This window comes from Sphaerodactylus townsendi, linkage group LG06 (assembly GCF_021028975.2).
Source record: "Sphaerodactylus townsendi isolate TG3544 linkage group LG06, MPM_Stown_v2.3, whole genome shotgun sequence".
NCBI lineage: Eukaryota > Metazoa > Chordata > Lepidosauria > Squamata > Sphaerodactylidae > Sphaerodactylus > Sphaerodactylus townsendi.
Genome location: NC_059430.1, coordinates 115,795,262 through 115,809,347, shown reverse-complemented (window position 1 = coordinate 115,809,347; position 14,086 = coordinate 115,795,262). Strand labels below are relative to the sequence as shown.

The 14,086-nt window shown below is 48.1% G+C and overlaps 1 protein-coding gene across 5 annotated transcripts in view; it reads left to right on the top strand.

The window, feature by feature from the left end:
- The window catches only part of KIRREL2 (kirre like nephrin family adhesion molecule 2), a 92,108-nt gene extending 78,637 nt beyond the window's left edge, over positions 1-13,471 (top strand). For 2 of the 5 annotated variants that reach the window (XM_048501195.1, XM_048501197.1), the window contains exons 8-16: positions 656-783; positions 1,193-1,319; positions 1,441-1,541; positions 2,963-3,161; positions 6,245-6,277; positions 6,855-6,965; positions 9,554-9,663; positions 10,192-10,401; positions 11,788-13,471. In XM_048501195.1, coding sequence (XP_048357152.1) covers positions 656-783; positions 1,193-1,319; positions 1,441-1,541; positions 2,963-3,161; positions 6,245-6,277; positions 6,855-6,965; positions 9,554-9,663; positions 10,192-10,401; positions 11,788-12,231 — 1,463 coding nt within the window. In that variant the 3' untranslated portion in view covers positions 12,232-13,471. The remainder of the gene's footprint in view (positions 1-655; positions 784-1,192; positions 1,320-1,440; positions 1,542-2,962; positions 3,162-6,244; positions 6,278-6,854; positions 6,966-9,553; positions 9,664-10,191; positions 10,402-11,787) is intronic. The other 3 variants (XM_048501198.1, XM_048501199.1, XM_048501196.1) reach the window with 3 other exon arrangements.
- The last annotated feature ends 615 nt before the right edge of the window (positions 13,472-14,086 follow it).

The window sequence follows — 14,086 nt, the reverse complement described above, 5'->3', positions numbered from 1 at the left end:
TGGGATGGGCTCTTGGGCTGGACTCTTTCTGTTGCCCTCGTTCACATGTGGGGGTGGTGATTTGCTGCAACATATTATCATCAGGTTTGGTGCCCTTTCACCAGAACTGCCTTACTCTGCTCTTTCTCTCATGTCTTCAGTAAAATCCTTGAACCCATCAAGTGAGTTATTGTCTGAGCAGGGAAACTGATAGGTTCCCTTCAGGCTCTCCTTCTTGTTATCCCCCTCCCCATCTCTTTCTCCATCCCCTTGGTCTTTCCTACATTTCTCTGTCGTCCCCTTCTGCAGTTCTCCCACAAAATGAAGAGGAGGGTTTCCCATTTGAGGCAGCCATTTTGGGTCTAGCTCCACCTTCCAGAGCAGCCATTTTGGAGTGGTGCTCCCCACCCCCCTCAAAATTCCCAAAGTGCTTACAGGCTCAGACAGTCTAGGAACCCCTCCTGTAGAGCACTGAAGACATATCATGTACTCTTTCCCCTTAATCCAGTATTGTAAAGGCTAGCATGCTCCCTAGATGAAAAGCTGGAGCACAGTTTGCATGGAAGTATTTAGACGCTCGTGGCAGGGGTAAGAACGGCACAAGGGGATTTCCAGCTCACAGACGTAGACCCTAACCACCATTCTCTTCTACCCCTCCCTCTTTCTCTCTCTGCAGTTGGACCCCGTCTTGTATCTCAGCCCAAACCCTTGACGGTTGATGTGGGTTCAGATGCCTCATTCACTTGCACCTGGTCCGGGAATCCACCTCTCACCTTGGCCTGGACCAAAAAGGGATCTAGCGTGGTAAGACATGAGCGTCCATGTGCCCTGTAGCCTGCCTCTTGCATGTACTAGGAAATCTAGGAGATCTCCCCTACCCTTTGGAATGCCAGGGCGAACCATGGTCTTTGGAATGCCAAGGCGAACATGGTCTCTGGAATGCCAGGGCGAACCATGGTCTTTGGAATGCCAGGGCGAACCATGGTCTTTGGAATGCCAGGGCGAACCATGGTCTTTGGAATGCCAGGGCGAACCATGGTCTTTGGAATGCCAGGGCGAACCATGGTCTTTGGAATGCCAGGGCGAACCATGGTCTTTGGAATGCCAGGGCGAACCATGGTCTTTGGAGTGCCAGGGCGAACCATGGTCTTTGGAATGCCAGGGCGAACCATGGTCTTTGGAAAGCCTTATTCCGGCCCTATCATCCTGGCAGGTACTGAGCAATGGAAACACCCTCCACCTGAAGGCAGTGACACAAGAGGACGCTGGCATCTACGTGTGCAAAGCGATTGTGCCCCGCATCGGGGTTGCGGAGAAGGAAGTGACGCTTGCGGTGAACGGTGAGGGGCCAGGGTTGCTTTTAGACTGACAGGCTCAGCAGGCCGCAGCACCTGTTCAAAGGGATCGTGGCAAAGAGGGGAAAGTGGCCGCGGCATCCCCCTGACCGCACTCTCGTTGCAGGCCCGCCTGTTATCAACGCAGAACCGAGCCAGCAGACAGCGGTGGGAGCCAAAGCACGGCTGGAGTGCTTGGTGGGGAGCATCCCGCCCCCCGACAGGATTGTAAGTGCTTCCGCTGCCTCATCTGTCTACCCCAGTGGTGGCAAACCTATGGCACGGGTGCCAGAGGTGGCACTCAGAGCCCTCTCTGTGGGCACATGCAAACAGAGTTCGTAATGTGTGGAGAAATCGCCCCCCCCACACACACACACACACACACTTGCACACATCTAGGCTGGTCTGGGCCGCTGGACTCGATTATTAGCATTAAACCTAAGACCTAGTTTTGGGAAAGCAGTGTAGGTAACCCTGTTAAGCGCTGCTAAACCCCACTGATTTTCACGCAAAGAACTAAAGCGCAATCTTTTACCTGGGAGTAAGCTCGGTTGCTGGCAATGGGGCTTGCTTCTGAGTAAGCCCTCCTAGGGTCATGATTCACCCATTCAAAGAGTTGCATGGTTGCTTCCAAGCAAAGCTACCGACTACCACCAAACTTACTCCCGAGTAACGCACACCTCGTTTTTTCTAAACTAAAACCTCAGCATTCAGGTTAAATTGCCATGTTGGCCCTTTGTGATAAATAAGTGGGTTTTGGGTGCAATTTGGGCACTCGGTCTCGAAAAGGTTCGCCATCACTGGTCTACCCCCATGTGTGAATTATGTGTTTCAAAACGTTCCATCATTTTAAAAGGGGATTCATTTGAAATGTTTTGAGGCTGGATATAAAACATTTGGGGGCAAAATCAATCCGGAACTCCGAGGAGGAAACATTTTCTTTCCAGCCTCAAAATGTTTTGAAAGGTTTGTGTGGAAATGTCAGTCCTCTTGCAGAGATATTTTAATTTTCGACAGTGGAAGGTCGGCGAATGAAGTTCCCCCCGCCTATAGGCTGAAGTGGCGCGCCGCATTCTGTTCCTTCATTCTGTTTCGTTTGTGTGCCAGCCGGAGTCTATCACGTTGGCACGGGAGAATCTTTTCTGATAGGGTGTATGCGAGGCTGCGTGTCAAGAAACCTTGGAGATGGCATTTGATTTGCTCCAGGCTCAGAGGTTTCCAAGCAGCCCGCAAAGCTGTGCTTGGAAGCCAGCAGTGCAACTGGAAAGCATTTGCGGGACGTAGCTCAGCCTGGGTGACGACTTGGCCACCTTGCGTCTTAAGAAGCTTGAAAGTGCTCTGCAAGGCGTTACCAGGCTGTTGCCGGGCACATAGATCTGCCGTTTTATTTTCCTCCTCTCTAAGGCAGATCACCACAGAAGGTCTGTAGAGGTGCGCAGCAAAAAATGCCTTTCTTTTGGCACAGAGAACTGTTGCACATTATCATCCAGCCACGTGACGGCCATATGGAGGCATTTTTTAAAGCGGCCACAAATATCGTGCATTTGCTGGCTCGGAGTCAACTCTGACTTAGCACCCGTGGCTTCTGGCTTCTCCATCTGTCCCGGCTCTCGGTTTATTCTCTCTCCCTCTCCTTCCTCTCGTGGCAGGCCTGGGCATGGGGTGAACGGGTGTTGGACTCCGGCTCGCTGGATCGCTTTACAGTGGACACTGTTGTGACGGAGCAAGGGGTGCTCTCGGCCCTGCTGATAGACCCAACCCATGACGCCGATTTTGCCCTCCCCTACAATTGCACAGCTTGGAACCGCTTCGGCGTACGGTCCGCCGCTGTCAGCCTGCGCCGCCAAGGTGAGGCTCCATTTTCGCTGCCGGAAAAACACCCTCAATACGGGAGCCGGTTAGGTATAAGTACAGAGCAGAGACGTCGTGTTCACATCCTTGCTTAGCTTCAAAGCTCTCACTCACTCTGTGTGTGTAACCTACCTCACAGGGTTGTTGTGAGAATAAAATTTAGCTACATCCTCACATGCTCTCCTGAGCCCCCTGGAGAAATGTGTCAATATCGCAGAGAAATAAAGCAATTTAAAAAAAACAATAAAATCAAAGATTGGTGGGTGGGTTTACCTCAGTATATAAACCAGAGATTGGAAGGGAAGTTTGGTTCCAACTTGTAATTCATGAAAGTAATCCAGATTCGCAGTATGCATGAGGCAAATGTATATTTTGTGTATTGTCGAAGGCTTTCATGGCCGGAATCACTTGGGTGCTGTGTGGTTTCCGAGCTGTATGGCCGTGTTCTAGCAGCATTCTCTCCTGACGTTTCGCCTGCATCTGTGGCTGGCATCTTCAGAGGATCCTCTGAAGATGCCAGCCACAGATGCAGGCGAAACGTCAGGAGAGAATGCTGCTAGAACACAGCCATACAGCCCGGAAACCACACAGCACCCAAATATATTTTGTGTGTCGCTCCATGCCTCTCTGCGGGGACATTTTCCTCTCTTTTTATGCCGTACGACCAGTGGCTGATTCTGTGATTTGAAGGCGAAATAAACTGAGACGGAAAGGAGCGCCTCTTCTAATATATGCCCAACACATGTTCGGCCTGGCAATTCTTTCCTAACATTGTCTTCAGTTAGGCAGGTGTGGAAAGCATGACTCTGTTCTGGAGCATTTTCAATCATTGTTCTATCTCTCGGGAGTAGGTTTCTGTTGTTGGGCATGGCAGGTCCCCTGGCTGTCCGTTTTCAGGAGCGGTTGCAAAATGACTCTGCTTAAGAGAGACGTTGAGGGTCCCTAAATCTGGCAGGGTTGCCACCTCTGGGAAATTTCTTGAGCCTGGAGAAAGTGGGGTTTGGGGAGGTATAATATACCATATCCACCCTCTAAAGCTGCCCTTTTTCCCCCAAGGGAACCGATTCCTGTTGTTTGGAGATCAGCTGTAATTCTGGAAGATCTGCAGGCTCCACCTGGAAGTGGTACAGCACAACAGGGGCCAGTAGATCAAGGGTGCATACACACGTATGCAAAATAACAGTGTAAGTGTTTTCATAAATAAAGTGCAAATAGTGATCAAAAGTGCAGATATATATATATATATACAAGACACAATAGCAGCTATATCTCTATATCAGCTACGGATATGTGCATTTAAGCCTACAAAGCACAGGTGTCAAACTTGCGGCCCTCCAGATGTTCATGAACTACAATTCCCATCAGCCCTGCCAGTATAGCCAATGCTCATGTTGGGAAGGACTGATGGGAATTGTAGTTCATAAACATCTGGAGGGCCGCGAGTTTGACACCCCTGCTATAGAGGGATGTTTCAAGCCCCTTCCGCACATGCAGAATCATGCACTTTCAATCCACTTCCGCAGTTGTTTACAAGTGGATTTTGCTATTCCGCATAGTAAAATCCAGCTGCAAAGTGCATTGAAAGGGGATTGAAAGTGCGGAACGGACCTCCATTAAATCTGTATTAAGCCCCTATATGTGAGGCTAGCTTTGCCAGTTGACAGACGGTTACGAAAACGCTGTCTTATTGCGAATGGCGTTCTTCCTGGGATTGCTTCATGTGGTTGCCAACTACCTGGGAGATTAATTTCTCTACAGATCTTTTATGTGGTTGTTCTATGAGGTTGTCAGCTGCCCAGGAGTTTAATTTCTCTGTGTTAAATTGGAAGACTAGATTCTTCAGTCGTCTTCCATTTACAAGAAGTGTTTGAACACCAACATAACAAGTATTATATGCCATTGGAAGGCTGGATATCCTTGCAAACCGTTTGGGACATATATTCATACCCATTTCAGGATTTATAATGAGTTGAGAAATGGGAACTTCATTTCTTATTTGAGGTTGAATTGACAATGTAAAAATAATAGTAACAGGAAGAATATTAATTTGCTAATGATCATGATACAAGAAATTGTTCAGTAATGATGCTGTAGTAGAGCCTGTGGACAGAAGGTAGTGAATTTTAAGACTGTGTAATGTTCTTTCTGATAATATTAGCTTTGTAATCTCAAGATTCTAATCTGGAGGAACTGGGTTTGATTCCCCGCTCTGCCCCTTGAGCTGTGGAGGCTTATCTGGGGGAATTCAGATTAGCCTGTGCACTCCCACACACACCAGCTGGGTGACCTTGGGCTAGTCACAGCTTTTTGGAGCTCTCTCAGCCCCACCTACCTCACAGGGTGTTTGTTGTGAGGGGGGAAGGGCAAGGAGATTATAAGCCCCTTTGAGTCTCCTATAGGAGAGAAAGGGGGGATATAAATCCAAACTCTTCTTCATCATCCAACGTTTTAGAATTAATACTCATACAGTTTTGGGGTAGTTGTATTATCTTTTTCTATTTGGTTCTTTTTTCTGTATTTCTTTTTTCAGTTTGTTAACTGTATTGAGAAAATTAATTAAAATGTTATTTTAAAAGGATTTATAATAAGTGGGCTTTGAGATGTAGTATATTACTGGTTGACAGCTTGTTGCTGATATAGAGATATAGCTGCTATTGCGCTTTGTCTAGATACAGATCAGCTATTGTGTTCTGCATTTCTGATCACTATTTGCACTTTATTTATTAAAACACTTATACTGTTATCTTGTAAATGTGTGCAAGCAGCTTCGATACGCTGGTTCCCTGTTGTGCTGTGCTGTTTGTACACAGTATCTATTGGCGTTGATCATTTTGTGGTTCACCTGGAAGTTGGCAACCCTAAAATCTGTGTCACTGTCAGATTGCCGTGACTGTCTGTGGCATCGAGGGGTTCTATGTATTTTATTTCTGCGCGGCATGTTGCGTTTTGTGTGCCGCGGTGAGTCTTGTCTGGGATAGTCAACCATTTAGTGTTTAAATAAATGGAAACCAACCCATGAGAAGAGGGGATCCTTAACCCCTTTTCCTCTGCACTTTTTTCCCCACTGAAAATGCCCCCAGATGCTTTTACCCCCACCAGGGAAAAACCTACAGGTAAGTGGTATACAGTAAAACTCTCTTTTGTTCCGTCCCGCTGTAAGCCCCCCCCCAATATTACTTTTTATTGCTCGCTGACAATATTGTAATCCTTTTTTTGCTGTTGGTAGTGTTAACACTAACCCGTTTGCCACCTTTCACTCTATTTTTTTTTAATCCTGCCTTTCTTCTAAGAAGTTCAGGGCAGCTTATGTTCTCCTTTTAACCATCAAAAGAACCCTTTGAGGTAGGCAAGACTGAGAGCGAGTGATTGATTGGCCCAAGGTCACATAGTAAGCTTGGTGGCTAAGAGTAGACTTGAACCCTGAATGCCCCCGTCTTGGGTCTGCATCTAACCACTATACAATACTGCCTTTCCCTCAGTTTCCCTCTGCACATAAACTTTGTTTTTAATTGTTTGTTGGGGGGTGTTCTCTCTCTCTCTCTCTCTCTATTTTAACGGCTGGTGTTTTATGGTCTTGGGGAATCTTTTATCTTCACTTTTGTATTGATCTGCCAGTTACGGGTCCGTTTTGTTTTCTTTTAAAACACTGCTGGCTAAAACTGTGATTAAAATAAGGAATTCTCCCCACAGAGGTCTTGTCGGTCCTGATCTTGGGGGTTTTGGCTTCCTCTGGTGTTGTGGCCATTCTGCTTCTGGTAGTCACTGTCTCTCTCTGCTACCGGCGCAAACGCTGTGGAAAGGGTGAGTTATTTTTTTTAATTTTTTAAATTAGATTTAATAGGCTCCCCCTCCACTTTCAGTCTCAGGGCAGCAGAAATATAAACATCTATATAAAACGTAAAATTGTCAACAAATGTGAAAAGATACCAGTAGTGCCAGTCCTTTCCAGCAATTCCATCTGGAAAGGAGTTCTGTTTGTAGAACTACCATTTGACCTTTCTGGCCGCTCCGTTCACGTTAATTACATAAAATATTACATTACCAGAGTTGGAATAGGAGCCCTATGGGGCAGAGCAGAAAGCTGCTGTACTGTAGTTTTAGTTCTGCTCACAACCTGAGTTCAATCCTGGCAGAAGTTACGTTTCAGATAGAAGAAGACGAATTTGGGTTTGTACCCCAGTTTTCTCTCCTGTAAACCACCTTTCATCTCCTTCATTCCCCTCCCCCACCCCACCCTGCACACAACAAACACCTTGTGAGATAGGTGGGGCTGAGAGAGTTCTGAACAAACTGTGACTAGCCCAAGGTCACCCAGCCGGTTTCATGAACAGGAGTGGGGAATTAAACCTGGTTCTCCAGGTGGAAAGTCCACCAGTTCTTAACCACTGCACCAGGGTTGTCCAACTCTGGCGCTTCAGATGTTCATGGACTACAATTCCCATCAGCCCCTGCTGGCATGGCCAATTGTAGTCCATGAACATCTGAAGCGCCAGAGTTGGACACCCCTACACTACACCATGCGGGTTCTCATAGCCGGCTCATGCTTGACTGAGCCTTCCATCCTTCCAAGGCAGTAAAATGAGTAACCAGCATGCTGGGGGCAAAGAACAGACAACTGGGGCAGGCCATGTGGAACACCACCCATAAATGTTGTAATGTGACATCACCCCTTGGGTCAGTAATTCACCTACCAAAGTTAGCGGTGAGGAACTAAGATTTTAATGTATTGTCGAAGGCTTTCATGGCCAGATTCAACTGGTTCTGGTGGGTTTTCTGGGCTGTGTGGCCGTGGTCTGGTAGACCTTGTTCCTAACGTTTCGCCTGCATCTGTGGCTGGCACCTTCAGAGGTGTATCACAGAGAAAAGTCTCATGTGAAAAGTGTGAAACAGACTTTTCTCTGTGATACACCTCTGAAGATGCCAGCCACTGATGCAGGCGAAACGTTAGGAACAAGATCCACCAGACCACAGCCCGGAAAACCCTCCAGAACCAGTTAGGTTTTAATATTCATAAGCCGGGTCTGTGAGAGAGGACTTGATGTAGACTTTGGCTGCAAGTCCAAATCACCCCTTAGTGCTGGATGAATGTTGCAGCCGGTGGGTTGGATCCAGACTAAATGGAACAGTTGCGCCGATTTCTCCCCGCCCCACTGCTGACCTTCTCTCATAGTGTTCCTCAAGGTCCTCAAACCCCCCACCCCCACCCCGACCAGCATTTCATGGAGATCAGTGGGCTGCAGTGGGAGGGGAGAGACAGGAAAGTTCCTTTCTGCCATTGGGGAAAAGATCGTCAGGCTCCACCCTGATATCTTTTAGAACCACACGTCAGAAAACTGACTGGTCCAGGCCAACATTTGCCTTGTGTATTGCTACTGGTCATGAATAAAGATATATAGGAGCAGCTGTTTAGGGGGAAACGAGGGTATTTAGTGTATTCAGATATATTCATATTCACATGGAAAGAGCCAGCATGGTGTAGTGGGTAAGAGCAGGTGTACTCTAATCTGGAGAACCGGATTTGTTTCCCCGCTCTGCCACTTGAGCTGTGGAGGCTTATCTGGTGAACCAGATTAGCTTCTGCACTCCAGCTCATGCCAAGTGGGTGACCTTGGGCTAGTCACAGCTCTTCAGAGTTCTCTCAGCCCAACGCATCTCACAGGGTGTTGGTTGTGAGGGGGGTGGGGAGGAGATTGTCGGCCCCTTTGAGTCTCCTTACAGGAGAGAAAGGGAAGATATAAATCTAAACTCTTCTTCTTCTTCAGTTATGCCCAAGCTCTGTGGCATGCAACACATACTCACTTCTGTCTGTAGGAGTGGAGAAACTGAAAATTGCTTTTCACACATAGGTGTAACATCGATATCTGCCTACCTGGGACAATTTTTAGATCCTGCCCTCCCTTCGTGGAGCTCATGTACCCAAACTTTTTGAGCCTTCGGGCACTTTAGGAATTCTGACACGGTGTGGTTGGTGCTGCCACAAAATGGCGGCTACAGGAAGTGGAACCATTCGTGTCAGGGCAGCTGCCATTTGCCCTCAGCCAGCCAGTGAAGATCCCTTCTCTGGGGTGGCAGTTGTTGCTAAATATTTCAAAAATCTGCCCAGCCAATCAGAAGCCCTGGTGAGCAAAAGCTTTCTAAAAACACTCAATAGGCCCCAGGAATGGTGTTTGTGGCCCCAGAGCATCCACAGGCCCCATGTTGGGTTACAGTGTTGGGCCAGGATCTAGGAGACCTATGTTTAAATCCCTGCTCCGCCATGGAAGTTGACTAGGTGACCGTGGGTCACGCGCACACTCTCCACCTAGCCCGCCTCACAAAATGGAAGAGGGGAGAACCACGTGAGCCGCTTTGTGCCTCCGGCTCAATCTGTCCGTCTGTGTGCCCTGCAGCCAAGCGGGGAACGCAGCTCTCCAAGGCCGACATCCTGGTGCAGATCACGACCAGCGAGAGCAGCCCCAGCCGACCAAGCGAGCCGGAAGACGATAGCAAAGAACCTATGGTGAGTAAAGTCAGCATCTCCAAGGTCAGGGAGCTCTGCTCAAAGTCCAAGAAGCACGCCATCCTTGAATGTACTCCCCTGGGTACTGAAAGTCCTCCTCCCCGTGGTAGCAGACTGCGCAGAAGTTTCCTACCATTGAGTGGCACAGAGCGGCCTGTGAGAGCTCTGCGTGAGCTCCCCCTGCTGGTGGCCGCCTGATCTGCGCGGCACCAATATGGTGCCTGCACGGCGAACATTGATGGGTACCTTTCCCCTCGATCTGTCAAAAGTCCTTATTTCTGCTCTACGCACCACCAAACACCAGTGTTGTCAAAAGAGCTGTATTGAATTGGGACTGCAAATCCATCTAGCCCAGCATCCTGTTCCACCCACATGCTTCTGATTGGGTCGCATGGGCTGTACCCCTCCCTGTATTATATGTGTGGGTTTTAGAGGTATACTGCCACAGGACTTGGAGGTTCTGTTTAGCTGTTATGACAGAAAGCGCCCCTGTCCTAATCAAGCCATGTTGTTTTTTTCTCTGTTTAGCAGTGGTACAGTCCTTTGGGGAAGCCCCCGTCACCTGTACTTACGACGAAGGGACATAAAGAGCTGAAGCTGGAACCGGGGAACCTGCTTTACCAAGCTCACCCTTCACCCTTCATCTCTCTCCAGGCCACTAGCAGTGAATCTCCAGCGACATCCCATACGGAGCACAGCGAAATTCTGGAAGATGATGAAGGGAGTCAGGAGCTGAAGGTAGGGCCGACAAAGTGACATGGCATTCACCCCACAAAGGAAGGGACCAAGTAAATGTTTACACGAGAGGTCCCCAATCTGGTTGAGCCTGTGGGCGCTGTTAGAATTTGAGAATGGGCATCGCCACAAAATGGCTGCTATGTAGGGCCCAGGGCCTGTCAGAAAATGGCTGTTGTGAGAGCCAGTGTAGTAGCTAAGAATGGTGGGCTCTAATCGGGTGAACTGGGTTTGATTCCCCACTCCTCCACTTGAGCAGTGGACTCTTGCCTGGTGAACTGGGTTTGTTTCACCCCTCCTCCCCATGAATCCTGCTGGGTGACCTTGGGCCAATCACAGTTCTCTCAGAACTCTCTCTGCTCCACCTACCTCACAAGGTGTCTGTTGTGGGGAGAGGAAGGGAAGGAGTTCGTAAGCCATTTTGAAACTCCTTACAGTTGAGAAAAGTGGGGTATAAATCTAAACTCTTTTTCTCTTCTGTTGGAATCAGTCGCCAAATCGTGGGAAGTTACATGCTAACCAGCTTCCTGGTATGAAATTGGTTCTTTGTGGTGCTGTTGTTCTAATGATGTGGAGGGAAACCAAGATTGGCTCTTTGGTTTGGGGAAAAGGTGCTTGGGCGAAGAAGAAAATGGGCACCATACTGGAGAAATCACTGTTTTAAACACACGCCTCTGAAACGTTTATCTTGAAGGTGTATTCTGGAAAAACAGTTCCCTCCTTGCCATTATTTCTCTGTTTAAAATCGCTCGCACAGAGAGACCCTTGTATGCTTTTCAAACACACACACCAGATTTCTTCTGCACAGTTAGATGTAACATTTAGCTGCCCACTTAGGGAAAACCAACTTTGAGAGGGAGTAATTCAGACCAGAGAAACAGCAGATGGGAAGGGGGATATTTGACCTCTCTTTGTCCCTTCTCTGCTCTAAATTGTACCCCTTCTCCAGCTGTATTCCCACCTAGGGGATGTATATTATTCAAAGTAAAACAAGACAGCGGATCATATACACACGCCAGAGCGCCTTAGATATAGTATATGATTTATTATTATTTTTAAAAAACTAATAATGAAAGAAAAATCTATACCGTTTGTCCCTAGCATCAGGTATTTTGGAGATATACTACCTCTGAACATGGAAGTTCCATTTTAAATTGTCTAGCCTGCTGATAGACTGATTGGTGGATGGGTCTGGAGCTCTTCCCCTGCACTTAAAGTTATCTGAGCTAATGGTCACCACCACATCGTGTAGCAAAGAATTCTGCGAGTCAGTTCCGTTGGAGTGACTTGACCACGTAACATGACCGGGAGTTAATGGGACCCCCCCGATCCTTTTGGGCACGCCTTCAATGTGCTTCATTGGCATTTCCATTGTCTTTTCTCCTGCAGGACCCCACAAACGGCTATTACAAGGTCCGTGCTCATGAAGAGCCCTGCTTGGCGAGCAGTTTCTCAGAATATGCCCCCGGCCCCCGTCCTCTGTTTGGGGCCTCTTCCCTGTACCCTTCGGCCGGGCAGGTACAACCAAAGCTGTATGAGTACTCCCACCGCTACACCCTGGGCACACCCAGCTCCCGCTCGGCCTATGACCCCCACGAGCGGCTCTTCCCTCAGGAAAACTTGTACAGCGGGAGCACCTACCTCACAGCCCCCTACAGCCGCGCCTTCACTAGTTACGTCAAGCCCAGCAACTACGAGAAGGCCGAGAGCGGATACGAGCCGTCGGACCAGGCCAGCAAGGCCTCAGGCTGTTCGCGCTTCTCGTATACGTCCTTGTGTCAGCAGTCTGACTACGGGCGTCCTTCCCAGCAGCGCATGCAGACCCACGTATGACTCCTGCCTGACCCCGCCCAACTCTGAACGTCTTCGGAGGTCGCCAGAAAAAGGAACGGACGCTCGCTTTGGCGGACAGACTCAAACGGGCCAGGCCAACAGACTGGGGGTCCTAGACCTGAGCTGAGGACACAATTCTCACCATCTAGAGAAGGTGGCAGCCAGCCAGCTTAGCAACCTACAAGTTGGAGCCAAGATGGCTGACGGCCGGTTTGCCATCTTCCAATTGGAGCCTGGCCCGTGACTGTGGCCATGAGGACACCGGCGCTGTCTTCTTTGTGTCAGGATGCAGCCAACAAGGGTGCGCCTTCTGCTGACAGTAGAAATAGGCTACAATGGATTGTAGGATAACTTGGCCTGGCAGAATCTAGATTCAAAAGGGTGGGTAGTGCTGGTCATTCAAGGGAAATCTGACAAGCCCGTGGACCAGGGCGTTGAAAACTGGTGAAAAATATGGTGCTATAAAAGCCTCAGCGACAGGGCTAAGTGATGCTCAGTCTGGCTCTCTAACGGGATTGCCCTGAGGGCAACCTGCTGCCGTGAAGACTTGACTTTACACCTTACTGCAGTCGCATGCTTCTGGGAAATCTCTACGCATGGGCAATAATGCTTGCATTTTACTTTTTCCTGGCTTGATGCTACGGTTAAATTATTCCCTCTTCCCCTCTTTACTTGGGGGCACCTCTGAATTAATACAGATGCAACTGTCTACCCCCTCCCGTTTCATAAAACCCAGACCCTCGTTCCAGGGTGAAGGCACCAAAATAAAACATCCGCGCTTCATTCACCTGCAGTGAACTCATCTGACCAGGGGGTGGCACTAGCATCCCAACAATTTATGCCATTTCACCATGCCGAGACCTGAAAGGACTCCTAGGGCACATACAACCTCTATAAAGTCAATCTGACAAAAAAAGACCGAGGGTGCAGCCCGGAATGAAACAGGAAGCCAAAAGCAGATGGGATATGTTTATATCTTTCTCTCTTTTAAAAAAAAAGTTATTCTTTTTGCCTTAAATGTATTTCCCTGCTGTGACCGTTTTGAGTTCTCTAATCTTATCTTTCCAGAACCACTGTATATTATTTTCCTTTTGCATTTTTTTGATTTAGAATGGGAATTCGCAGCGGCACGCTATTATCATGCCTGTCTATGTTGCGCTTCATATAGAAAGGAAAACGGGGGAAATTGTAAATGTATTGCCTACTGCAGAACTCAAATATTTATATTTAATTTTAAAAAGCTGGAACAGAGTGATGCTTTATTTTTAGGTTGCATATGGCACAACCACAATAGAGAGGCAGCCAGAACAAAACACAAACTGTACAACACCTCATTTTTCGCCTATATAGAGTTTCACTGCACACATCTGTTAAAAACAAAAGCTTGTCTTTCTTTGCAGGGAGAATATACAGTATCAGATGAGTTTGTAGCCTAGGAATGCCGGGTACAACATGCAACAGAACATTCTTGTTTATGAGGTGCTTATAAGTATATCCTCATATGGGTGCTGTGTGGTTTCTGGGCTATATGGCGGTGTTCTAGCAGCATTCTCTCCTGACATTTCGCCTGCATCTGTGGCTGGCATCTTCAGAGGATTCTCTGAAGATGCCAGTCACAGATGCAGGCAAAATGTCAGGAGAGAATGCTGCTAGAACACAGCCATACAGCCCGGAAACCACACAGCACCCCAGTGATTCCGGCCGTGAAAGCCTTTGACAATATATCCTCATACCTCTTCTACATAGTATGCCAGCGTGGTGTAGTGGTTAAGAGCAGGTGGATTCTAAGCTGAAGAACCGGGTTTGATTCCCCACTCCTTCACCTAAGTGGCAGAGGCTTATCTGGTGAACCAGG